This window comes from Falco cherrug, chromosome 7 (genome assembly GCF_023634085.1).
Source record: "Falco cherrug isolate bFalChe1 chromosome 7, bFalChe1.pri, whole genome shotgun sequence".
Taxonomy (NCBI): Eukaryota; Metazoa; Chordata; class Aves; order Falconiformes; family Falconidae; genus Falco; species Falco cherrug.
Genome location: NC_073703.1, coordinates 4161549 through 4185489, shown reverse-complemented (window position 1 = coordinate 4185489; position 23941 = coordinate 4161549). Strand labels below are relative to the sequence as shown.

General features: G+C 57.8%; 1 protein-coding gene across 8 annotated transcripts in view; it reads right to left on the bottom strand.

Annotated features, from left to right (window-relative positions):
- TLE3 (TLE family member 3, transcriptional corepressor) overlaps positions 1–23626 on the bottom strand; it is a 31915-nt gene extending 8289 nt beyond the window's left edge. Inside the window, exons 1-9 of one of the 8 annotated variants that reach the window (XM_055716332.1) lie at positions 23203–23626; positions 22660–22783; positions 22489–22589; positions 20761–20824; positions 19842–19886; positions 11441–11503; positions 10843–10947; positions 4015–4216; positions 2159–2175 (exon numbers count right to left, since the gene is read on the bottom strand). In XM_055716332.1, the coding sequence (XP_055572307.1) occupies positions 2159–2175; positions 4015–4216; positions 10843–10947; positions 11441–11503; positions 19842–19886; positions 20761–20824; positions 22489–22589; positions 22660–22683 (621 nt within the window). In that variant the 5' untranslated portion in view covers positions 22684–22783; positions 23203–23626. Of the gene's footprint in view, positions 1–2158; positions 2176–4014; positions 4220–10842; positions 10948–11440; positions 11504–19841; positions 19887–20760; positions 20825–22488; positions 22590–22659; positions 22784–23202 lie in introns of all 8 variants that reach the window. The other 7 variants (XM_055716337.1, XM_055716333.1, XM_055716330.1 and 4 more) reach the window with 7 other exon arrangements.
- Positions 23627–23941: the final 315 nt, after the last annotated feature.

Below are 23941 nucleotides of genomic sequence, written 5' to 3'. Positions count from 1 at the left end.
CCCCAGACTGCAAAATCCCGCCGGGGGGCTGAGCCTCTGCAGCCCACCATGCCAGGGGACAGGGGCAGCCAGGGCTGGGGGCTGGCCGCCACCAAACTGAGCATCGCCCTGAGCCCCGGGGATGCTGTCGGGGCAGCCCCGCATGGCTGCTCCGCTCCAGCAAGGCTGCTCATGGGCACCTGAGCCTATTTACTGCAAAAGCAGAGCGGGAAAAAGGGAGCTGGCTGTTGTTTCAAAAGGCAAACCCTGGGAGGAGGCTGTGGGCAATTGCAGCAGCTCCCAGCAGCCGCTGGGATCCACCAGCAGGTACTGGTGAATGCAGAGAGGGGATAAGCTGTGCTCCCCTACACCAGCCCCATCTCCACATCGTCCTCTGCCCCTGACGGGGGGAGCACCAGAGCTTTGCACAACCCTGGGCACGGGAAGGGCTTTGCACAAGGGCTGGCACCCACGAGAGCCCATGGGTGCTTCCCCCAGAATCAGCAGTGTTGAGGGGCCTCATCCCCGGCATTTATTAGGGGAGCAAAGGAACCGCTTCATCCCAGCCCCAGACAAGCCAGACAAGCAGCCGAGCCAAAAGGCATCCAAAAAATGTTTGGAAAAACCCACGTCACCAGGCGCCCCGCTGCACAGCTCCGCTCGGGGGGGGGGGGGGGGGGGGGGGGGCTGTCTGTGCTCGCTTCAAGTAACAAAGCCCAGGAGATGCCGGCATTCCCAGGAAAGCCCCTCGCATGCTGGGATTGCGCCGGGAGCAAAAATGGCAGCGCAAAACCACCTTGAGAGCGCCAGAGAAAGCCCAGCCCTGCATCGCCCTGCAGCACAGCCCCAGCCCTGCGCAGATGCCCTTCAATTAGTTTCTCAGAGCAGCAGGAGAAATTACCATCATTTCATGTCTTGTAGCAGAGCCTGCCACCCCTGCTAAGCAGAAATGTTCCTAAGCTCCTCTGCCTGCCTTTCTTTCCCAGCTGAAAGGGAGAACTAAAGCAGTTCATGTTTCTCCTCGGTACCCAATAAGCAGCTTTGGATAACACCGGGGTCTTTCTTCTCAGGCAGTCATGCTGAAAAACCTCGCAGCTACCAGAGAATCATGTCAAGCATTTAGAGGCATCGATCCATTCAGCCCGCCGCTGGCCCGCTGCCAAGAAACTAAATATTTTTTATTGCACAGGCAAGGCTAGGAAAATATGAATGACTAACTGATTATCGTGCGCATTAAACCTCCACGGGGAATACCCTGTATTTTATTTTATAGATCGGGAACCTTCCCATCTCTGACGGCCCCCTCCCCGCTGAAGGAGCAGGTTAATGATGCCCAATTCCCCTCTCCCCCCTTAAATGGCACTTTTCTTCCCATCCGCCCCCAGCTCTCAAAAGGCCCATTTGTGGGCTCGGGGATGGCAGGAAATCGCTGCAAAGCCATGGCTCAGCCAGGCTTTGTCCTGCCAGCTTTTCCCCGAGACGGCGGCATTGTGCACCCCGGGGTGGGGGGCGCAGGCTCAGCCCCCCTCCACGGGGAGGGCAGCCCCCCACCAGGCTCTGCCCACCGAAAAAAATATATTCCCTGCGCTCTCCATCCATGCTCAGGCACTGCACCCAGCCAAAACAAGAACCAAACTGCTGCTATTAACACCGAGGTGTCGGGGACACAAATAAAAAGCAGCCGTGCTGGAGGTGATGGTTGCCCTCCACCACGGTTATTTAGCTGGTTAGTTAACTGCTTGACCTTCCAAGTCCTACTTAACACAGCGTAATAGCCAAACCCATCCCAACAGATTAGATGACCCAAGATAATAGAAGAGTGATCAGGAATAAAATAGCTTTCCTAATCGCCGAAGGATTTTTAGCCAGGCAGACTTGACTGCGCTCATTCACAGGGCTTAGTCAATTGAAACCGAATCTCGAAGCTCCGCAGCAATCAAAAAGATTTAAACCAAATCTCATAACTGGCCCAGAGGCGGCAGCTCCACTCCCCCTGGCACAGCCAACAGCCCAGCAGCTCCTCCACTCAGGGTGGGGGGTTATTTTTAATTTTATTTATTAAATAGGACCTGTGCAAAAGGTTCACACCCTCAAGCCTGTATTTTAAAACAACAGATAAAACACAAACACGCACCCCCCAGAAACTGACGGGGGGAAAAAAGGAGGTAACGGGACTTACTGCACTTGAGTCTCGCTCTTGTAGAGGAAGCCGATGTCAGAGGTGAGGTCACAGCCAAAATGAAGACAGAAAAATAAAGCAAGTTAGAGTAAGTCTTAAAACAGAAAAATAAACCTAGAAGCTCCTCACCGGACACTCTCCTGCCTTAACTCAAAACCTTCCTGTGCTCTCCTGGGCTTCGCTTTCAAATCCCCCTGTGTCCCCCCACTGCCTCCTGCCTCCTTCTTTTTGCCAATGTGATTTATTTGGCAAAGCACATGGGGCCGAGGGAAACACCCTGAAAGGCAAATGGAACGGCGTCCGCCGACGGCACGTGTACCCCAAGTCACAAACCCAGGAGAAGGTCCCCACCACCCATCTCCGCAGCCACACGGGCGGGTTGTGGTTCAGCCATTCGCTTGCCCTGGGATCTCCCGGCAGTTTGAATCCATGCATAAAAATGAATGTAACTGGATAACTGCCACCGATCGTGATGGGTTTTTTCCCTCACTGGCTTTCATGGGGAGGAAAACCACCCCAGATCCACCAGCAGAAGAGCCCAGCAGCTTCGTAAGGCTGTTGGATAAGTGCCCTGCAGATGGGCATGCTAAGGGGAAAGATCTCGGATCTTGGTGTATTAACAGGCAGAGGGATTTGCAAGGAAAATCTTCAACGCTGCTGGCCTGCAACCCATCTCATGAATCATTTTATCTTCTGAAAGATTGTCTTACCGCTAACAGGAAGAAAACCCAGCAGGTTTACAGTGAATATTGCTGGTTTCCAGACCATCAAAAGTGTCTGGCAGTGATGGAGAGGAGGAAGGCTGCTCTGCCATGAAGGCACGGCTGAATGGGGACACAGGATCTGCAGCAAGACTCCACCACAGCCCATGGGGACTCAGACCTGTGTGTAAACTCGGGGGGCACACAAGCAGCTCAACCCACCAGATCGTTCCGCCTGTGCCATTTCCTGAGGCAATTTGCATTCCCTGCCCTAAACCAGCAAAGAGGGATTCGGTCTGGAGGCAGGTCCCCTCCTCCCCAAGACCCCGCCAGCCCCAGGCTGCTCTCAAGAAGCATCCTGACCTCAGCAAACAAGCAAAGCAGGGAAAGCTTTGGCATCGCCTGGAAGCTGCCGCTGGGAATATCGCACAAGCGGCAGCACCTTCCTTGGCCACCAAGGCTGATTTGAGGAGCTTAAGCATCATATAGGGAAAACTGCACCCCTAAAAGCACGAGCCCCTTCCCTGAAGCCCGCTCCCCTGAGGGATGGGGCGGTGGGAGCAGAACCACACCTGGACCAGGGCATTTTTAGCACCAGAGAACGCAGTGATGAGCAGCCCCCAGGGACCTGCTCTGGGGCCCCAAATACAAGATGGACATGGACCTGTTGGAGCAAGCCCAGAGGAGGCCACAGAGATGATCAGAGGGCTGGGGTACCTCTGCTGTGAGGACAGGCTGAGAGAGTTGGGGTTGTTCAGCCCAGAGAAGGCTCCAGAGAGACCTTACAGCACCTTCCAGTACCTAATGGGGGCTCATAAGCATGATAGGGACAGACTTTTTAGTAGGATCTGTAGCAACTGGACAAGGGGTGATGGTTTCAATCTCGAAAAGGATTGATTTAAATTAGATATTAGGAAGAAGTTCTTCACTGTGAGGGCAGCGAGGCGTTGGCACAGGCTGCCCAGAGATGCTGTAGGTGCCCCATCCCTGGCAGTGCCCAAGGCCAGGCTGGACGGGGCTGCGAGCAACCTGGGCTGGGGGAAGGTGTCCCTGCCCATGGCAGAGGGGTGGGACTGAATGATCTTAAAAGGTCCCTTCCAACCCAAACCATTCCGTGATTCCACGACCACACTGACCCGGCCCCCTTGCTCTCACCTCTGTGGTCCAGGTCGTGATGGTTTTTCTCGTCCTTGACGGCGAGGTGTGCCTGGCTGCCCAGGGCACCAAGAGCCAGCAGCCCCGAGCTGCTGCCGGTGACCGGTGGGATGCCCGGTGGCTGGAGGCCCGAAGGATGTGGCGGCAGCTGGACCGGGGGCCCATGGGCGGCATGGGAGAGGTGCTGGGCCTGGAGCTGCTGCTGCTGCAATGAAATCACCAGTGAGCCGGGGAGGGGGCAGCAGGACCAGGGGGGATTTGGAGGCATCGAGTAGTGGCATGGCAGCGGGAGCAGTGCCAGGAAGGGGCATGCCCAGCGTCGTGCCGGGAGGGCAGCCAGGTGATGCCCTGGGGAGCTGCCTGCTTGGCTGCCTGGAAGGAGAAGCCCCGTTAGCAGGAGGGACGGAAGGTGCCTCGTGTATGGCCCTGGGGATCATCCCCAACGCAGCCAGGTGGCAAGAGTGCATGATGGCACACACCCCTGGCCAGACCATGGGAGTCATCTTTAATTCAAGGTAATTCACATCATCACTGCAGACTTGGCTAGTTTTGCTTTTCAATAGATATAAGCAAAAAAAAAAAAAAAAAATAAAAATTAAGGAACACCACCCAGGATGAAGAAAGCAGCTCTGGCTGGAGTGCCAGCTGCTAAACCAGATCAGAAAGAGAAAACTCAAGCATCCAGTATCCTCCCAGGACACCTCAGAAAAGAGAAGTTTTGCTTATTTGCTCAAGGTTTAAGGCAATCGATAGCACAAAGAAAACAAGAAAAACTCCTGCACAGTATCTCGGCCCCATCCTGCCACCCTACTGCTCCCAACCCCTCTGACACCAGCGGGACATCCCTTGCACTGGGCATGGGGCTGGCCAAACCGCAAGTGCACCCCCTCCCCCAGCCACAGCACATCACCACCCACAGTCCCCAGCACGTCTGCAGGCGCCTGGCTGCTCCCCACCTCCCCCGGGGGCTTTGGGGAGCCGTGAACCCCGGCCATCCTGGCATGCATGCACCCAGCCTTGGGAGCTGCTGGAAAAAGCTGATCTGCAGCTTTGAGGAGAGGAAGGGAACAGCAAACGCATCCCCTTTCATTTCTATTTCGAATACAAACTTGAAAAAATAAGCCAAAATGCAAGCTACTATCTGTCTGTTCTCCGGGGTGTCACTTCCAAGAGCCCCAAGGCCACCGCTCCCGCAGCTCCCCCACCCCAATGACCCCAGCGGTCCAGCCAGGAAGGTCGCAGAGCTGCTGCTTGTGTTCCCAACCCTGCCTGCACCCACAGCCACTTCAAGCAGCACCTTATTAGCTGCTGGTGAAAGCTGCATTTGGGCGACTTCAGTGGGAATCATAGGCTTGGGGGGACGGGACAGCCGAGCTATGGCAGAGCCCCCCCCAACCAGGTCAGATCAGATTTTCTCCCTCCCCAGCACCACTAAGTGCGGCAGAAGCTGTCACCAGACCAGGCAGCTTTCTAGCAACCCAGGCTGCGCACGGAGGAGGATCCCACCGTGCGGCAAGTGAACACCCACCAACCCACAGCACCCTGGGGGGCACAGATGGAAAGCAGGCGGAGGTCCTCCTGCAAGGGTCAGGGGGGCTCAGCTCCCAGCAACAGCCAGGAGCCCAAAGCGCAGCAGGAGCACACCAAAACCCCCTCCCAGGCACAGCGGACCTGACATTTCCAACACTTCCAACAAGGAAATTTCCAGCACATCTTCCCCAGCGCTGCAAGGGGATGGATGCACCAGAGTGCCCCTGAACAGCAAGTGGTGGGGGGTTACCAGTCACTGCAACCAGTCCAAAAAACACACTGGGAAAGGGCCAAGAGCGGGCTTAACGTGAGGGGTCCCAGAGGTTCGCACCCACAGCTCAGCCCTGTCAGAAGATGCACTTAAAAGTTTTCCTGCTGCCCTCGAGGCAGGCTGGACCCTGCAGCACCCCAACACCACGGTGCAGCAGTCGGCTGTGCTGCAAGGCTGTACATACAGACCCCAGCCCCAGCCATGCTGAGGGCAGGCTGCACCCCCTGCAAGCATCCCGGTGGCCCCTGCAGCAAAAGCCAGGATGCAGCTTTTCGGAAAAAAAAAACCCACACTGAGGCCATGTCTTCAGGGGAAACACACGTTCCACCCACCTCCCGACTAAAGGACCTATTTTAGGGGGCAGCAGGAAGGGGTGACTTGCTGTCACACGCTGATGGGCACAGCGGGACCCAGCTGCCTCTTGCCGCCCAGGGCAGAGCTGGGTGCAGGGAGAGCGGGTGGGCGACCCACACCTGCCAGGCTCCGGTTTCTGAGCCTGGTGCGAGGGGAGAGGGAAATCCCCAGCCAGGACGGAGCCGGGCATGGATCTGAACGGCAGTAGCTGCAGTCTGAGGCAGAGGAGATGCATTATCTTAAAACGCAGCTTCTTCCGGGCAGCGCAGAGGTCTCAGCTGTGGCAGAAGCCAAATTGAGAAGGCAATTAGGCCTCTGCAGTGCTGTTATAGGAAAAGCATAAATCATTTTGTCCTCAAAAGCAGGAGCTTTTTGGCTTCTGCTGGGCTGCTCCATCCACAGGGCAGAAGAGGGGAAGCATCCTCCAGACCTCCATTTGAGGAGGTGTCCTCAAACCAGCAGGTGCGAGGCAGCAGGGTAAGGAGACCTGGCAGGCAGGGCAAGGGGAGCACCAGGAGGGGGTCCCCAGCCCCAGGGGCTCTGCCAGATGGTGCCAGCGCCTTGCCGGTGCATCCTCGACACTGCAGGGCACGGCCCCTGCCTCCTCACCACGCACACGTGCGGAGACCAATCCCTCCGACACCAAAGCAAAACGAACCGAGCCTCAGCTCTTGCTGAACTCAGTGAGGCTCTTTACACTCCCAATCTCGCCGTGTTTTACACCCATTTAGGCGAGAGGCAAGGCTGGTCATTTTATCAGAGCATCATCCCAGGGAACAGCCCCCGATGGTTTTCCAGCAAGGTACGCTCCTCTCCTACAAGCTCTCCAGCAGTGCCCATTCCCGTGGGGCTGGAATACACCAAGATCCAATGCTTTATCCTCAGCAATTTCCAACTTCCACGGTGAGCAGAAATACCTGCACTGCATAACGCTCCTCCCAGGAGCTTTCCAGCCCAGGGTGACCACCTCCTGCAGCAGCAGGAGCCCCAGAAGGACATGGTGTCTTGGGCACCCTTGGGTCCAGGCAGCAACACTCCAGCCCAGTGACGTTGATGAGGGTCACAGCCATGGCACAGCCCCAGCAGACAAAGCAGCTCCACCACGAGCAAGCGCAGCAGCACCCAGGTGGGGTAGAACACGGAAGGAAGAATCACCACCCTCAGCTTCACACTCCAGCAGAGCAGAAAACTGCTGGATTCCTCCCCCGTTTTTTTTTTTTTTTTTTTCTTTCAACATGCTGCCAGCAAATACATCCATCCAACAGCTCCATGAGCCACAGGGGACCGACCCTGTGGGGTCTGAGCCACGCTGCAGCAGCCCTGCTCCGGTGCAGGGGGTAGAAACAAATGTCAAGACACAACATCCCACTGTGGCCCAAGGTAATGTTTAAAGGTGTTTTTCTCCCCTTTGGCATGCAGGAACCAGCAAGCAGAATCCATTTGGAAAGCCTCCTTGCCAGGCAGCTCTGGTTTGAAGCCTCATCCCTCCATCCAGCATCAGCGCTGGGCTGCCCACATCTCCACAGGGTCACGAAGATCACATCTCAGGGTTGCAGACCTCCATCCCGGCACTGCTGGAAGGAGCCATGCCCCAACCAGGTCACTCCCATGGCAAGACGACGATGATAAGCCAACAAGTCCAGCGCACATCCTCGCTGCAGGCAAGGGTACCCGCATGGGTGCTGGAGGATCCCCAGGCTCCGCTCGCAGCTCCCCGCGGCCGCCTCTGCCATCCTTCCCAGCTGTGTCGCTCCCCCGGGGTTTGTGTGTGTTGGCCCAGGGAGTGGTGGATCCATGTCCCTCCTGCGTGGCACTCGGGAATCACGTCCTGGAGACTCCACAGAGCGGGATAAAATCCGCCCGGGACTCCGCAGTGTAGAGGGATGCAGTGTAGCTCAGTGATGCTGCTCACTCAGCATTCGCTGAAAAGCCCGTCTTCCCTCCTCTGCCCCTTATTCCCTTCAATGAAAAATGGTGTTTTTTTTAAAAATTAACATCACAGGGGGGCTTGCTGCAAACAGCCCAGGGAAGGGCAGGCTGCAGCTCTTCAGCCACCTTCACCACCTGAAAAACACCCCTGCGCCTGCAGCCAGCTGCCCGGGGTGGGTGCCCCACGCCTCCACCGACGGCAGGGACAAGGCAGGCTGCTCACATCCAAGCAGGATCAGGGTCCTGCTCAAAGTCACGCACGCGCTGCGGTACGTGCAAGGACTTGGGGCAGCCTTCTGAGGCCAGCAACCCTCCCAACACCTCTCCAGCGTGCCCAAGCTGCACAGCAAGCTCAGACCTGCTCAGGATGCTGCGCTGGGGCTTCTCAGCTGCTGGCAGTACCCCAAACTGGACTGACTTCCCTGCAGAGCCCAGGACACCAGCCTGCAGCAAGGGGCTGTGGACAAGGGCGCTGCAAACCCAGCCCCAGGTGACGGCGGGGGATGTCAGTATCGCTCAGGCCCCAGGTCCAGGCCAGGCGAGAGGAGCTGGTGGGAGATGCGCAGACACAGAGATGTTTTCCTTCTGGGGTCCCTCAGCATGTGCCAGACAAATATGGTTAAGATATGAAGAGGTTACAATTTATGAGAAAGGCTGGCAAGGAATATCTCATATGTAGAGTGTTTTTAATTGGATTATGTACATCATGCTTCATGCCTTTGTTAACCGATTTAATGGTTCACCACTTAAGTTCACCACTTGCGTTAAATTTAGTAAAGTAGTCTAATCATTTCCAGAGCTATAACCAAATCAAGGGCTCAATTTCACAGAAGCCTGAAGCAGAGGAACTGTGAGACAATGGCCTAGATGCATAAAATTAACAGTTCTTGACCTCAAAAGGGGCAAAAAAAAAAAAACAAAAACCAAAAATGTCTTAATGATTTGGTGCTTTTTTTGTGTGTGTTGATTTTTGTTTGCAGCACCTGCACCAAGACGCTGGTGCAGTTTATAAATAGTAGTCTTCCCTTCCTGCAAGGCATGGCAGGGGACAGTAGAGCCACCCATCCCCCTGTGCTGGTGATGCATCCCGTGGGATGCGGGGGGCTGTGCATGCCCCGGCACACTGCCCTCTCCCACTCGAAAAGAGCAAACACACACAAGTGGTCTGCCCCACATGAGCAACCCCACAATAACAAACCACCGCATGCATAAAGGGAAGAAATTGTTTGCTGGAAAAAACAGCCCCCTCTTGGTTTCACATCTCGGCGGGGCACCCAAGCAGGTGCAGCAGCCACCAAGCAGTACAGACCCACAACCCAAAACAGCTCCGCATCTGCCTGGAACACGCAGCACATCCCAGGGATAAGCTCTGCCCTCCTCTTCCAGCCATCCCAGCACACGGCAGCGCTTGCCCCTCTCCCAGCAGCAGCTGTCCTGGGTCTCCCCCTCGACAAGACACAGCGGGAGGGGATGCTCCCAGCTGCCTGTCCCACCCCAGCACCCCCCCAGATCAGCCCTGTGCTCCCCCAGCTGCCTGTAACTCCTGCCTCCTCAAAGTTTGTCAGGCAAAGCGATTAAATGCCTGGCTGCTTAATGATGGGATGACACTCGCTCTGATCCAAGGAAGCAATTACCTTGAAAATGGGGGTCACAGGCCCCGCTCATTCACCTTAATTGAATTCCAATATCTGCCTCTAGCTGCCTGGGCTCCTGGCTGCGACTTAAAGCAGCTCATCAAAGCCGAGCATCTCCCTCGCTTGCTGTCTCTGCCATGGATGCAACCTCCCAGCCCGCCGGGAAGGTGTGAGGTGCAGGCAGCAGCAGGCAGGAGGCCAAGCAGCTGCACAGTGCTGCCTGCCACCCCAGTGAGACACACTCCTGTGCCTGGACCACTTCCCAATGCCACCGCCACAACAAGCCCCGCTGTGAGGGATCCGGCTGCAGCCAGGCTTTCCTCAGCCCCCCAAGGGCTGCTGCTGCAGCCCGGAGCACAATTCTGCACTTGGTGCTACCCCCATAAAACCAGAAAAACATATACAAGAGCAAGTCCAATGCAGAGAATCATGAAGTCCCTTGTAGCTTAAGAAAGAAGTGCAAATAGTTGTGCAAAAAAAAAAAATTTAAAAAATTAAAAATCAGTATTTTCTGGAAAACAAACACCTAAACCCAAAGCAGCTCTGGAGCCACCTCCCCAGGATGCTGGCTGGGGACACTGATGTCCCAGCTCCAATAGAGAACAGGTTTGCTGCAGGACTGAGACCATCACACCAATTAAAAAGACATTAAAAATTGTTAGTTTTAAGGAAAAAAACCCACCACCCAAGATCTGCGAGAGAGAGCCCAGTAAGACGGGAGCGGGTAAGTCAATGCATGGAACAACAACTCTGTCAAATTTACAGCACATTTCACATCAACAGCCCATGCAGAGACATGCCTGGGCTCAGGGGGCTCCGGGAGGGCGCTGGGCACTCAGCCCCGCTCTGCACCCCAAACCCTCCCCCATCTCATGGAGAACAGCAAATTTGACTGGCAGAGGCTCCTGGTGCTGCATTAGTGCCCGGTGAGGGGGACCGGGCTGCCCGAGCCGTGGCTGTCACCCCCCGTCTCGCTCAATGCCAGATTGGGGGAGTTTTGGTAGTTTGGGGGGGGGCCGCAGGGTAGCGAGCCACCCTTCTTTATCCCCGCCTGAGCACAGGATTGCCTCTGATTATGGTAAATGATAGGAATAAAAGGGGTATACACACGGTGAGAGGCAGATTGGGAAGTCCACGTACCCCGATGATAGCATTCAACTCCGTCATTGTCACTTGCTTGGCACGCTCAACAGCCTGTGCGACTTGCTGTTGGTGCTGCGGGGACAGAGGCGCACGGCCAGGTCAGAGCCTGGCAGGGGGCACCCAACCAAGGTGCAACCCCCTGGAGATGGTCACCCCCCCCCCCCCCGTTTTCTTTATTTTTTTTGTGTCTATATTTTGCTCACAAGAGCAGCAGCCCAGGGACACTGCCCCATGGACCACACGGGGGGGGGGGGGGAGCCAGAGCAGCCCCTCGCAGCCCTTTTTGCTCCTCAGGCTCAGCACAGACCCCCACAGCCAAGCAAAGCCCCTCACAGGGTCTGGCACTCCCCTACCCCGAGGGTTCTGCAACACGCACATAGGATCTGAGCCCCCTTTCTCATGGGGAGCCCCAGAACAGCCCCGCACCTCCAAAACACAGGTTTGTTGGGAACAGGTCCGTGCCCCCTCGTGGGATCCCCCCTCCCCAAAGGGCACAGCACTCCTTCCTGGGGAAGCCCCCTGGGAGAAGCAGCACCCCACATCTGGGGTGTGAAAACATCCTTACCTCTTGTGACAGAAAAGGCATGATCTGGGCTAAAATTGTATTCAGTCTTTTAGCAATTTCTGTCTGAAAAAAAAAAAAGGAAGAAGAAAAAGCAACAGTCAGTACCAAGCAACCTCCCGTGGCCTGCACGAGGCTTCCCGGCAGCAGCACCGTGCATCCACCCCCACCCCCACCCTGTGCATCCCCTCCCAGCCACACAAGAGGAAGCGGTGACTCCCAGAAGAGGCAACAAAAGCACCTTCGTGCTTGCTCTGTGGGACAGGGTCCCATTCCCCACGCTCTCGGGATGCTTTGGTCCCAATCATGGGACCGAGCATCACCAACCAGCCCCAGCAGCTCCGCACCAGCCCGGACTCCCCTGGCTGCAAGAAAACACAGCCAGGCGTTAGCCCGGCTCCCCATCCTTCGAGCAGCTGCTGCTCTCCGAAGCAGCTGGGTCACACAAAATCAGTTTGGCACACCCAGCCGGGATCACGCGCAGGGGCAGCCCCTTGCCATCACCTTCTGCTCCCAGCACTCAGTTGCGGGCATTGGGTTTCTTCAGAAGAAACCTCGGCAAACACACCGCCCTATGCAGCGAGTGTTTAGTCAACAGCGAGGGCTGGTGGGTGCTGCTCCCATCCCTGCACTGCCGAGGTCTTCCCCCACCCCAAACTGAAGCTGCCCAGGTTCCTTTCGTCATCCTCAGCAAGCTGAGCCCATAACCCTTCACACCCATCCACTCAACCACATTATTTGGGAGTTTAACAACAAACCTACGCTGTCAAACTGTGGTTTCTACAACACCTCCATTAACTGGGAATAACGTTTTCCTGGAGCCATAACCCTAGCCCATGTCTGGGGCAAGCCGGCAGCCCGGTGCCAGGAGGTGCCATCCTGCCGCGCACCCCACGGATGCTCCCATTCGGCACGCGGAGCTGCCTGGCTCCCAAGAGTTAATGCCGGCTGCTGCGCCAGCCGAGGCAGCTGTTAAAACAGCTTTTGGTCCAACTCAAACATGGCCTGAGCAGCCGCGAGGATTCAGCACCGCAACAATGGCCGGAGCCGAGCCCTGGCACAGAATCAAACGCCCCAGAAATTCCTTCCGACAGCCCTGAGCAGCTCGTTATCAATAACATAAGTGATTAACTGGGTCTTGCTCCAGCCTCCCCATTGGCAAGGTGCCTCCCCCCCGAGACAGCCAGCAGCTGCCCACGTGCTCCCCAAATCGCCACCGCCACCCCCGGCACCCCAAGGCTTCACTCTCCCCCACCTCCACTGCTCAGCCCCCAGGATGTGCCCTGCAGCAGCTCTGATTTTTGATTGCAACCCCAGTGGGGTGCTGACCCACAGAGGGGTTCTCAGCTCCACCTGCTCTCAAATACTGCAAGAAAAACCCAAATCCCATAGTCTGGGAAAAAAAGCAACAAAACACCACAACAAAATATCCCACAACAGACACTCAACCCTTGCTTTGAGGAGCTGGGCAATGGCTGGGGCGCACTGGTGTTACTGCAGGACTAACCCAACAAGCACAACCAACGTGCCCCAGAACGAGCATAAGCAAGAAGATGGCAGGAGAACTCCCATCTCCCCCAGTCTAGACTCACCCCTGCAGAGGGAACCACCGCACGGAGACCCCATGGCCACCAGAGCTCAGGGACCTGCTGCAAGGGGTCCCCCCGGACCCCCCGCCTGCTGCTCCCGCAGCACCTTTGCACGGGCATCGCCGGTTTTGGCTTCAAAGCGACGGGGATATTTCTGGACGTCTTTTCTGACAGCGCCCCTGTGATTAGGTTACACCTGATGCTTTTATTAGCCCTTCCAGAGGTCAGGGGAATGTGCTGGCGTGCCGTGTCGAGCCAGAGGCATCTGGAAGTGACTACGGTTTGGACTCAGGTACCTTGGCTGCAGCTAAGCAAGTGCTGCAGCCGCCAGGATTTCCACAGACCCGAACGCGAGGATGCAGGGCTCGTCAGGCGGCTGGTGACGGCACGACACTCCCTGCCCAGAGGAAAAGGGCTCCGGCCAGTACAAGTTTTTAAACACCAAACATGCGGTGCATCGCCTGCCGACCACTCCCAGCCCCAAAACAGGGCTGTGAGCTGGAACTGCAAAAAATCAAGCCCAGGCACAGTGCCGCATCCGAAGGAGCGTGGTGCAGGAGCGCGGGTGGCGCCGTGCGTACCGCAGCCGCCCCAGCAAAGCGGTGCCACTTCAAAGTGGCAGCAGTGCCACCGACAACCACCCCGGCGCTCACATCACGCATTGCTCAGCGATAGGTAAACCTCTTTAAAGGCCTTTTTGGCACCGACGCATTGATTAGATTATATATAGACTGCAGCTCCATTAAATATTTATTCCTTCAGATGAAGCCTATTGGATTCTGGACGCAACAAGCACTCTGCGTATTGCTCCTCCAGCATGATTGCTTCTCCTGTGAGCTCTTTCTTGCCAGCCCCCAACAAATTCTAGAACAAAGTCAATCCTTATTTGAGGTGAAAACAGCGGTGCCAGCATGAGCAGTCCCTCCGGCTGCGTGTCGCAAAGGTCTTTTAGGTGTAAAAGGAAAAATGCAGCATCCAAACAGACCACCTCCACAGAGGGAGGGAGGGAAGGGGCTGAGTTTTCCCCAGGCACTATCGAGCACTAACACGGTCCAGACAAACAAAGACGCATGACGACCCATCGCCTCCACATTTAGATCCAATCTGCCCAAACTTCCAACAAAGATTTGAAGAAAACCTTTGCGTCCTGCAAAGAGACAGCCTTCCCACGTGGGATTCAGCAAGCAAGAAGATATTAGATGTCCAAAATATTGTGTTTACAACCATGAGGTTTCCTGTTAACATGAGATTCAATAATCTTTAAATATTTGTTCACTTTAACTTTTCCCATTCCCCCACATATTAAACTCTAGCTGTCCCCATTAAAAGTTTAATCAGGAGCGAAAGGGGATCCTCTGGCGCACCGCGAACAGGGGAGGGTTTCATGCCCAACACCTTCCCCATAACAGAGCTCATTCATCACCTTGGCCCAGAGAGGCAGAGCCCCCGAGCCCCCCCTCAGCCACTCTTGCCAAGAAAAACCTCCATTCCCCCCCTGCTGCAGGTTGCCATGGCAATCCCAGCCTCCGCATCCCCTCCCGACACCCTGCATCTTCGCTGGACCATGGTGTGCAGCACCAAGATGGGGGCTGTGAATGAGCGGCAGATAAAAGACCGGGGGCTGCATAGGGCACCCCAGGAGAGGCACACAGCCCAGCACCGGCACCCATGGGAGCACCTCCCAGGAAGCTCACCCCAGGGAAGCAGGATGCTGAGGGCGGCTCTGTGCTGCTCGTTAAAAAGGGCAAGGAGTCAGGAGAACCTGAAATCCTGACTAATCCCCCCCGCAGCCCCACAGCCCTGCCAGGAATCTGACCTGATGCTAGTCAAGAAACACTTTTGGGGCAATGTTTTGCAAGCAGGGAGGGGGGAAATCAGAGAAAACATTTGCACCGGTTATAAATCAAGAGACAGACTGCTTGGCCACAGGCTGCAGGTCCTGCCACCCGCTCTTAAAATGGCCAGAGCTGCTAGCAGCACCCAAAGCACTTAAGGACATGGAGAACCTCGGCTGGAGCCAAGTCAAGAGCTGGGCAGGAGCTCCGGCTGCAGCAGCAGTGGCATGGTGTTAAATAGCTACAGGGCTGGCTCTCCCCAGCAGCTCCGGCTCCCAGTCCTCTCGTCTTTACACCTGGACATGGCAGAGGGAAGTTTTAAAAATAACTCTGCCGGCCGTCAGTTGTGGGATACGCAGAGCGGAGTGGAAAGGAGCAGCCTTTAAAAACATGCCCGAAGTGCCCGAGTGCAGGCAGAGCCCCAGCCTTGAGCCAGGGTAAGGGGGTAGGGGGGGAGCCCAAACCCTGGCATGACACCCTGCAGACACTGCTCTGGGCGACAGAGATGCTCACTGTGCCAAAATACATTAGCCTTGGCCTTCACCAAGCAACCGAAGGGGAGCTGCAGGGCTGCCCCAGCCCCACCGGTACACCGGGGGTCACACCCCAGCGTGGATCCCAGGGCACAGGACCAGACCCAAACCCCTCCTGGCTCCCAGCCTGCGGGAGGAACGCTCAGCCCTGCTCTGGGGATGGAGGTGCTCGCAGAAGCCCAGCCTGTGGCCACCGCTCTGCGGGGAGCAGCCCCGGGCTCCCCAGAGGCCCTGCACAGCACACCCGCACCCCGCCGGGGCAGAGCCCCCGTGAACCTGCGTGGGTTGGAAGCGAATCACACCAGCACAGCAGACCAGGCCACCCCAGATGCAGCCTCAGAACAGATTTTTGGACCGCTGCAGACCAAGCTCCAACCCACTCTTGCTTATTGATTTAAACAGTGGGACGAAGGCCAGTGACAAGGGGCTGAACATACCGCATCGCCCATCCAGCCCTTCCTCCTCCTGAAAAACACAACAAACCCTGTCCACTGCCTCAACCCCCGAACGGGGCTGGTGGCACTGCTGAAGGCAAACGGCCCACAGGACGCAGCATCAGCATGATCCTGGGGTTCAGGTGAGACTCCCACCAAGAAGCCCCCACCGAGCCCCGCAGCTTTCTCCACGGCTCCAAAACCACAGGTCTCTCCAGACACCCCCCACAAGGATGTTTCCGAGACAGGTCCGGAGCACCACTGCCCTCCCCCAGCTACCCCAGTCTCCCCCTGCAAACCTCAGCCCTGGAAGAGGGTAGCAGCGACGGTTGGAGAAAGGCAAGGAGCAAATCACACCACCGGTGAAGCACCAGAAGCATTTGTTGAAACCAGGATATTGTCTCTTTAAGCACATGAAAATAAGGCCCTTGAGCAGTGTGGTTCTCACTCCGGCGCACAATTATGGGTACTTTCAGCTGTCTACCACTATTTCAAGTGCTCTCTCCAACCAGGCTGTCAATGGCATGTTGAAAGCTATTTGTGGCTGCTATCGTTATTAGCAAAGTGGAGAGCTTCACTGATGAGAATTAAATTCAGGGAGGGGGTGTGGAGGGGCGGGCCACAACCCCTCATTACGGAATTACCACGGGCACTGGGGCTGTGGGGTGGGGGGGCAGAGCTCACTCAGGACCCCCAAAAGTCACCGGGGGCTGCCGGTGCCTCCCGTAAAGCCAAGGGGAGGGAGAGGTTAAGCTGGCTGAGAGCTATTCCTCCCTACCTTAGGAGACCTGAGAGTATCACACTAACAAATTACTTGGCTTCTGAAGTATTTAGCAAATTATTACCTGGCACTCCTTGCTAACAAGCATGACAGAAAGTATATTGTGTTCTTGGAATATTCTAGAGAAAGAAAAAAAGAAAGCATGCCTCTCTTTCCCTGGAAGTGGCAGGAGGGTTTAGGTTTGTTCCAAGCATTAAGCGTTTAAGCACAAAAACAAGAAGTGCTTATGTGGAGAGATCTCAGCCATTAAAAAAAAAAGAAAATCAGCACAAAGGTTCTGCCCTCCAAGGTGTCCCGTTTCCCCACACAAAATTAAGTTTTTCTTTTGGAATCGTTATTCACTCTGACTGCATTTGGCAATTATCTACAGAGATCTGAACAAAAACAATGCAAAACCAACAGGGGAACGAGAGTTTCTTTTGTAAAAATCAATTAACCTTAAAAAAAAAAAAAAAAAGAGCTTTGCCCAGGTTTAAAAAGAAAACTCCTGGCTGGCCTCAAGTTTAAGAAAGCTGAGCCCTGGGAAGAGAGTGCTTCATTCAGCAGGAAGACTGATGTAAGGAGCAATTCACCGCGTTATATGCAACAAAGCGGGTAGTCACTTCCTAAATATTTCCTTGCATATGGAGTTGTTTATGAAACTGCATTTTTTCCTTAACAAGAAACAAAATGGGGGGGGGGGGGGGAGGGGGGGAAGAAAAACCCCACACACGGCCACATATACACACACTTAATATTCAGCGTAGAAGAGATAATCTGTTATATAAACCCACAGACAGACAATCCCCTTTTGCTTAAAGATGAAGTATCCATCAATGTTTGTCTCAAGCAGATGTAATCACAAGCAGTCAAGTCTGGAGGGCAGGACACTGCATGAATAATTCAAGCACTTCAGTCTACTTGATTGTGTGCAGATAAACACAAGTCAACCGCTAAACAGGTCAGCTGATAAACTTGTTTGTTCAGGACTAGCCACCCTCAACCAGATGCAGGCAGGACCACGCTGCAATTAGCGGCGGGATGGGATGGCTTTCAGGGGGATGCTGCAGCCCAAAAGAGGGGCAAAGCCTCTCCAGGCACCCGCTCCGGCCGGCCGAGCTCTCCCATCCCTCCGCTCCCTCTCGCCCCATTTTCGCCTGGAAGCACGCTCGGAGCAGCTCGGGCTGCTTTGTTTTCCTCCAGCACCATGCACATTGCTGTCAATTAAATAACAAGACAGCTTCACCTCCCCAAACTTCCCCCATCAGCCCAGCACTAGGCACGCAGCATATGTCACCAGGAACAACTAAAGCAGGCAGGGGATGCTCGGTGCAGGCTGGAAGCATCCGGCAAAGATTTATCTGCGGAGTTGCAAGGTAGCAAAGCTCCCAGCAAGGCACACCGACCACGCTCGGCCTTGCCACCCGGGAAATGCAAAATCCGGGTCAGGGAATGCAGCAGCGGCTGGGCTCCGCTTGCACCAGCCCCAGAGAAAACAGCCCCCGGGCGTTCCAAGGCTCCTCAGTCACCCTCCAGAAGCCAAGGCAGCAGACACTTCGCCTGGCTCAGCACCACGAGGAAGACACGCTACGTGGTCACGCCGCAAGATGGAGCAGAGGGCGGAGCGCCCCAGCCACAACCTGACGAAGCCAGAGCCCAGCGGGCTCTCGCCCCCAGCCCCCACACTCATCCTGCCGTGCAAAACCTCCCAGATCCATTTCCAGTTGCAGCCACGCACCGGTGCAAAACACTGCGCATCTCAGGGAAACGGCAATTGCTTCCAAAGCTCCAATCAATAGAACAAGCTCGGCATCCTGCTGTATTATCTCAGCATCTCCCAGCGTTTGCAGAGTGAAGCCATTCAACACCCAGCACCCAGGCAGCAAGAGGTTCTCCCTCTCCCCAGAGCGGCCCGCGCTTGCAGCACTCCACTCCCTCGAGCATTTCCGAAGAGGCCACAGGGTCCATGTCCCTCTGGACGCACGCAAAACAGGGACTGGGTCCTCGCAGAAGGCCACCACAGGCCTAAGCAAAAATTCTGAATTCAGGGGCATCTCTGGCTGCGCCGAGGCAAACCGCACCAGCGGCTCCCCTGAGCCGTCCAGCGGTCACACATGCCCTGCCTGCCCCCAGTCTGGGGGCTTGGGCTCCTGTGCAGCCCCCCCAGGGCTCCTCATGAGCAGCGCTGCCTTGCAAGGACGCTTGTGTGTCCAGGCAGAAGCAACGAAGAGAAAGAAGTCAGGATTATCTGCATGGAAGAAGATATTTTTAAAAAACTGAAGACTAAGCAGTAATTATTTTCGTTACCCTGTGACTACGTACCAGAAAGCTAAAGGGAAGCGTGTGCGCGAAGGAGAGCAGCTTCACAGGCACGCTGCCTTGAATTTCATCAGTCAGCTAACGACACTTTCCTACTTCGGAGGGTGATGCTGCTGTCAAGCAAAACCACTTTGGAGTTGAACGGGGCTGATTTGCGAATGGCAAAGTTGATGTCAACTTCTATCTGCCTTAAGTTCTTAATTAGAACTACTTCTAAAACCAGTAAGCAGAGCAGCAGCACAAATAATCAGGTCTAATCTCAATAATAACTTTATTCCTTTAAGTTTTACCATCATGTGCCCAGCCTTTAGGCTCTTTAACTATAATCTTATCAAGGTAGCACACCACATTCTGCTACGGCCTTCTCTATTTTTTCCTCCAGGCAAGTTACATATTAGACTGCGGGGTGGGGGTGGGGGGCCAAGTACCAAACATTGCTTCATTTTCCAGATGCAAAGACAAATCCGTGACATTGAGCAACACACCGTATCAGTATCCCTGAAGATAATTCCCTTTAAGTCTCACACTACAGCACGGCGAGTATCAGGGGGTTACAACCTTAGAAACGGTCGTGTTGTACCAACCACAAAACCAGAGGAAAACGCAGGAGATAACAGAATATTCCAAGTGCTGGGAATGTGCCATTCCAGGTACCTACCTCCCAGCGTGGAACACAAGGCTATTTTCACCCCATCTCATGAACACTATTTTCAAAACCCAAGTTTTTCCTGAATATAGGCAAAAACCTCACTGGCCTGCCATCACCCTGCAGTTCCCGATGTAACTGCTGGGCCATAGGATCTCACCTGGAGTCACATCCCCAGCTTCAGCACTTGCTCCCCATTTAGTGCAATCAGGGCCTATTTTATCTCAGGCTGAGAAAAGGGCAACAGGAGATCAATCAATCACAATTTCCCCCCTTTAAATTACTCACCTGTTTGTGCATTTCAATATTCAAACCATAGGACATTTCATAGTACTGGGGAATAAATAAAACAAAACAAAAAAAAAGAGCCAAGAAGAATTTGAATTAATTTAACATAAGGTATTTGCATAAGGTCATTACCAGAAAGCATCCCGGTCAAAACTGTGCTTAAAGCATTGGTAGCCAAGGAAATTATACGTTATAATAAGCAGATGTTTATAGGGTTCAAGTGGCATGCATTTAACAAGAGGACACTCCTTTTTACTCCTGTTTTCTCCTCCTAAGCTATTTAGAAAAACAAAGAGGCGCAGAGCTGTGTGACAGGCGTCTGCAGAGCCCTGGCAGAACAGGTACTGCCCGTAGTCTGGCCAAAAACCCAGTTTCTCACTGAGCTGGGGGTGGGGTATGGATTTATCTACCCCCCCTCACCCTGACTCCAGCACTGCTGCTGGGAACCCAGGGAGCACCAACCCCTTCTCCCCGCCGAGAAAGGGGGTGGCTGGCTCCTGCCACCCCCACCAGCAACCCCCCCACATCCCTGCCATGCAAACTGTCCTCAAAAGATGCAATAAAAGAGCCCGGGTGGGAATCGTCGGGGGCTGCACCCCATCCCGCCGAGCACCCCGGGGCACCCCCCAGTACCCCCTGCCCAGGGGGCCGCAGGCACCGGCAGAAAAGGGGTTAACAGGAAACTTGTTATTGCTCTCCTGGGCTGCTTCGACCTGGCACAGCCACCAGCAGGGCATGCAGCCGGCCCCCTCCCTGCCTGAGCCCGGGGCAGGGCGGCAGGTCCCTTGGGTGCCCACTCCGGCGGGGTGGAGAGGTCCCGGTCCCTGTCCCCCTCCTGCTGCCCCTCTCCCAGCACACGGCTGGGCTCCCAGCTAATGACATTTACAGCCTGATCCGAAATCTGATTAAAGTCTCTTACCATAACGTAATGGCGCTGCATTTCTGTCTTCTCGTTTGCCAGCTTGTCATACTCCACTTTCAGGCTGGGGGGGGGGGGGGCAGAGCAAAGGTGTGAGACCCAGCGGGGCGCCAAGGCAGGGGCAGGCAGGGGCGCCAAGGCAGGGGCAGGCAGGGGCGCCAAGGCAAGGCAAGGCAGGGGCGCCAAGGCAAGGCAAGGCAGGGGCGCCAAGGCAAGGCAAGGCAGGGGCGCCAAGGCAAGGCAAGGCAGGGGCGCCAAGGCAAGGCAAGGCAGGGGCGCCAAGGCAAGGCAAGGCAGGGGCAGGGGCAGGCAGGGGCGCCAAGGCAAGGCAAGGCAGGGGCAGGGGCAGGCAGGGGCGCCAAGGCAAGGGCAGGGGCAGGCAGGGGCGCCAAGGCAAGGCAAGGCAGGGGCAGGCAGGGGCGCCAAGGCAAGGGCAGGGGCAGGCAGGGGCGCCAAGGCAAGGCAAGGCAGGGGCAGGCAGGGGCGCCAAGGCAAGGCAGGGGCAGGGGCAGGGGCGCCAAGGCAAGGCAAGGGCAGGGGCAGGCAGGGGCGCCAAGGCAAGGCAAGGGCAGGGGCAGGCAGGGGCGCCAAGGCAAGGCAAGGGCAGGGGCAGGCAGGGGCGCCAAGGCAAGGCAAGGGCAGGGGCAGGCAGGGGCGCCAAGGCAAGGCAGGGGCAGGGGCAGGCAGGGGCGCCAAGGCAAGGCAGGGGCAGGGGCAGGCAGGGGCGCCAAGGCAAGGCAGGGGCAGGGGCAGGCAGGGGCGCCAAGGCAAGGCAGGGGCAGGGGCAGGCAGGGGCGCCAAGGCAAGGCAGGGGCAGGGGCAGGCAGGGGCGCCAAGGCAAGGCAGGGGCAGGGGCAGGCAGGGGCGCCAAGGCAAGGCAGGGGCAGGGGCAGGCAGGGGCGCCAAGGCAAGGCAGGGGCAGGGGCAGGCAGGGGCGCCAAGGCAAGGCAGGGGCAGGCAGGGGCGGCAAGGCAAGGCAGGGGCAGGGGCAGGCAGGGGCGGCAAGGCAAGGCAGGGGCAGGGGCAGGCAGGGGCGGCAAGGCAGGGGCAGGGGCAGGCAGGGGCGGCACGGCAAGGCAGGGGCAGGGGCAGGCAGGGGCGGCACGGCAAGGCAGGGGCAGGGGCAGGCAGGGGCGGCACGGCAAGGCAGGGGCAGGGGCAGGCAGGGGCGGCACGGCAAGGCAGGGGCAGGGGCAGGCAGGGGCGGCACGGCAAGGCAGGGGCAGGGGCAGGCAGGGGCGGCACGGCAAGGCAGGGGCAGGGGCAGGCAGGGGCGGCACGGCAAGGCAGGGGCAGGCAGGGGCGGCACGGCAAGGCAGGGGCAGGCAGGGGCGGCACGGCAAGGCAGGGGCAGGCAGGGGCGGCACGGCAAGGCAGGGGCAGGCAGGGGCGGCACGGCAAGGCAGGGGCAGGCAGGGGCGGCACGGCAAGGCAGGGGCAGGCAGGGGCGGCACGGCAAGGCAGGGGCAGGCAGGGGCGGCACGGCAAGGCAGGGGCAGGCAGGGGCGGCACGGCAAGGCAGGGGCAGGCAGGGGAGGCACGGCAAGGCAGGGGCAGGCAGGGGAGGCACGGCAAGGCAGGGGCAGGCAGGGGAGGCACGGCAAGGCAGGGGCAGGCAGGGGAGGCACGGCAAGGCAGGGGCAGGCAGGGGAGGCACGGCAAGGCAGGGGCAGGCAGGGGAGGGGAGCGGCACTGCCCGCAGCCGCGCCCCGGCCCCCCCGGGCTCACCTGTGGTACTGGGCTTGCAGGAACTGGAACTCGTCCTTGATCCGGTCGCAGGACTCGGCCACGGTGAATTTGAAGCCCGGCTGGCCCGGCTGGTGCGGAGCCTGCAGGGAGAGGCGCTCAGCACCGGGGCCGCGGAGCGGGGGGAGCGGGGCGAGGGGGAGCGGGACTCACCGGGTGCCGGCCCTGGGGGTACATGGCAGGGCTGGGGGGGGTCACTGGAGCCAGCCGCGCCGTGCCTCGCTACGGCGATCGCGACGTGCGCTGCTGCCCGGAGCGCTCCCGGAGAGGCCGAGAACTGGAACAAAGAGACGAGAGGAAAAGTCCGTGCGGGGGGCGGAGGAGGGGGGATGGGGGGCGGGGGGGGTGGGGGAGCAGGCCTGACTGCGGGCCCCCCACCCCCCGCGCAAAGCCACCGCACCGCCGGGGCCGCGCTGCGCGCCCGCGGAGCCCAGCCCGGCCGAGCTGCCCGCAGCCGCCGGGGCCAGGTGCGGCCCCCCCCGCCCCGCGGCGCTCCGCTCCCTCGCCCCCCCGCCTGCCGGCGGCCGCTCTCAAAAAAAAAAAAAAAAAAAAAATGAAAAAACCACACGCAGAGACACACACACAAAAAATAATAAAAAAGCAACAACAAAACGCAACCAAAGGAGCCCCGGAGGAAGGAGGATCCCGCGGGATTCCTGCTGCGAGAAGAAGGGGGAAGCAAAGCCAGGAACTAACGCCGGAGCACGACGGCCATGGAGGAGAGGAGGAGGGGGGAGAAGGCCGTACACATCCGACTTCCCGGGCGCCGCGGGCATGCGAAGTGCGAGCGGTGCCTCCGCCGCGGTTCCCCCGCCCGGGGGCGGCCGTTCAGCTGCGTCCAGCCGGTATCGCCGTAACTCCACAAGCCATGCTGCTGCTGCTCCTGCTGCCCCGAGGTCCGGGGTGCTGGGGTCCCGCGGCCGGGGGGTGCCGGGGTGAGGGGTGCCGGAGCGCGGAGCGGAGCCCCGCACGGCGGAGCGCGGCAGCCCCGGAGCACGCGGTCCGCGCCGCCGCCGCCAGAGCGCTGGGGCGAAGCGGGGCGGGGGAACAAAACCCGGGCGGCCCCTCCGCCGCCGCCCAATAGCCGGCCGGAAAACCCACGTGGGGGACAGAAAAGCCCGCAGCTGACTGGGCGACTACAGCGGAGACGTCACAATGCCCAGACTTGTGTCTGAAACGATGAGAGACTGAGCGGCGGCGGCGGGCCACGCCCCCATCAGGCCACGCCCTTTCGGTAAACCACGCCTCCCAGCCAGACAGGCCACGCCCCGCTTCCCCACCGCCCCGGCCCGGTCCCGCTGCCCGTGGGGCCCCGCCACGGCCCGTGGGGTCCCGGTGGGGCCCAGGCGCTGCCCGTGGGGTCCCGGTGGCGCTCCCGGTGCGGCCCCGCCGCTGTATCACCGTAACGCCCGCCCCGCTGCGCGGCCGCCGCTTG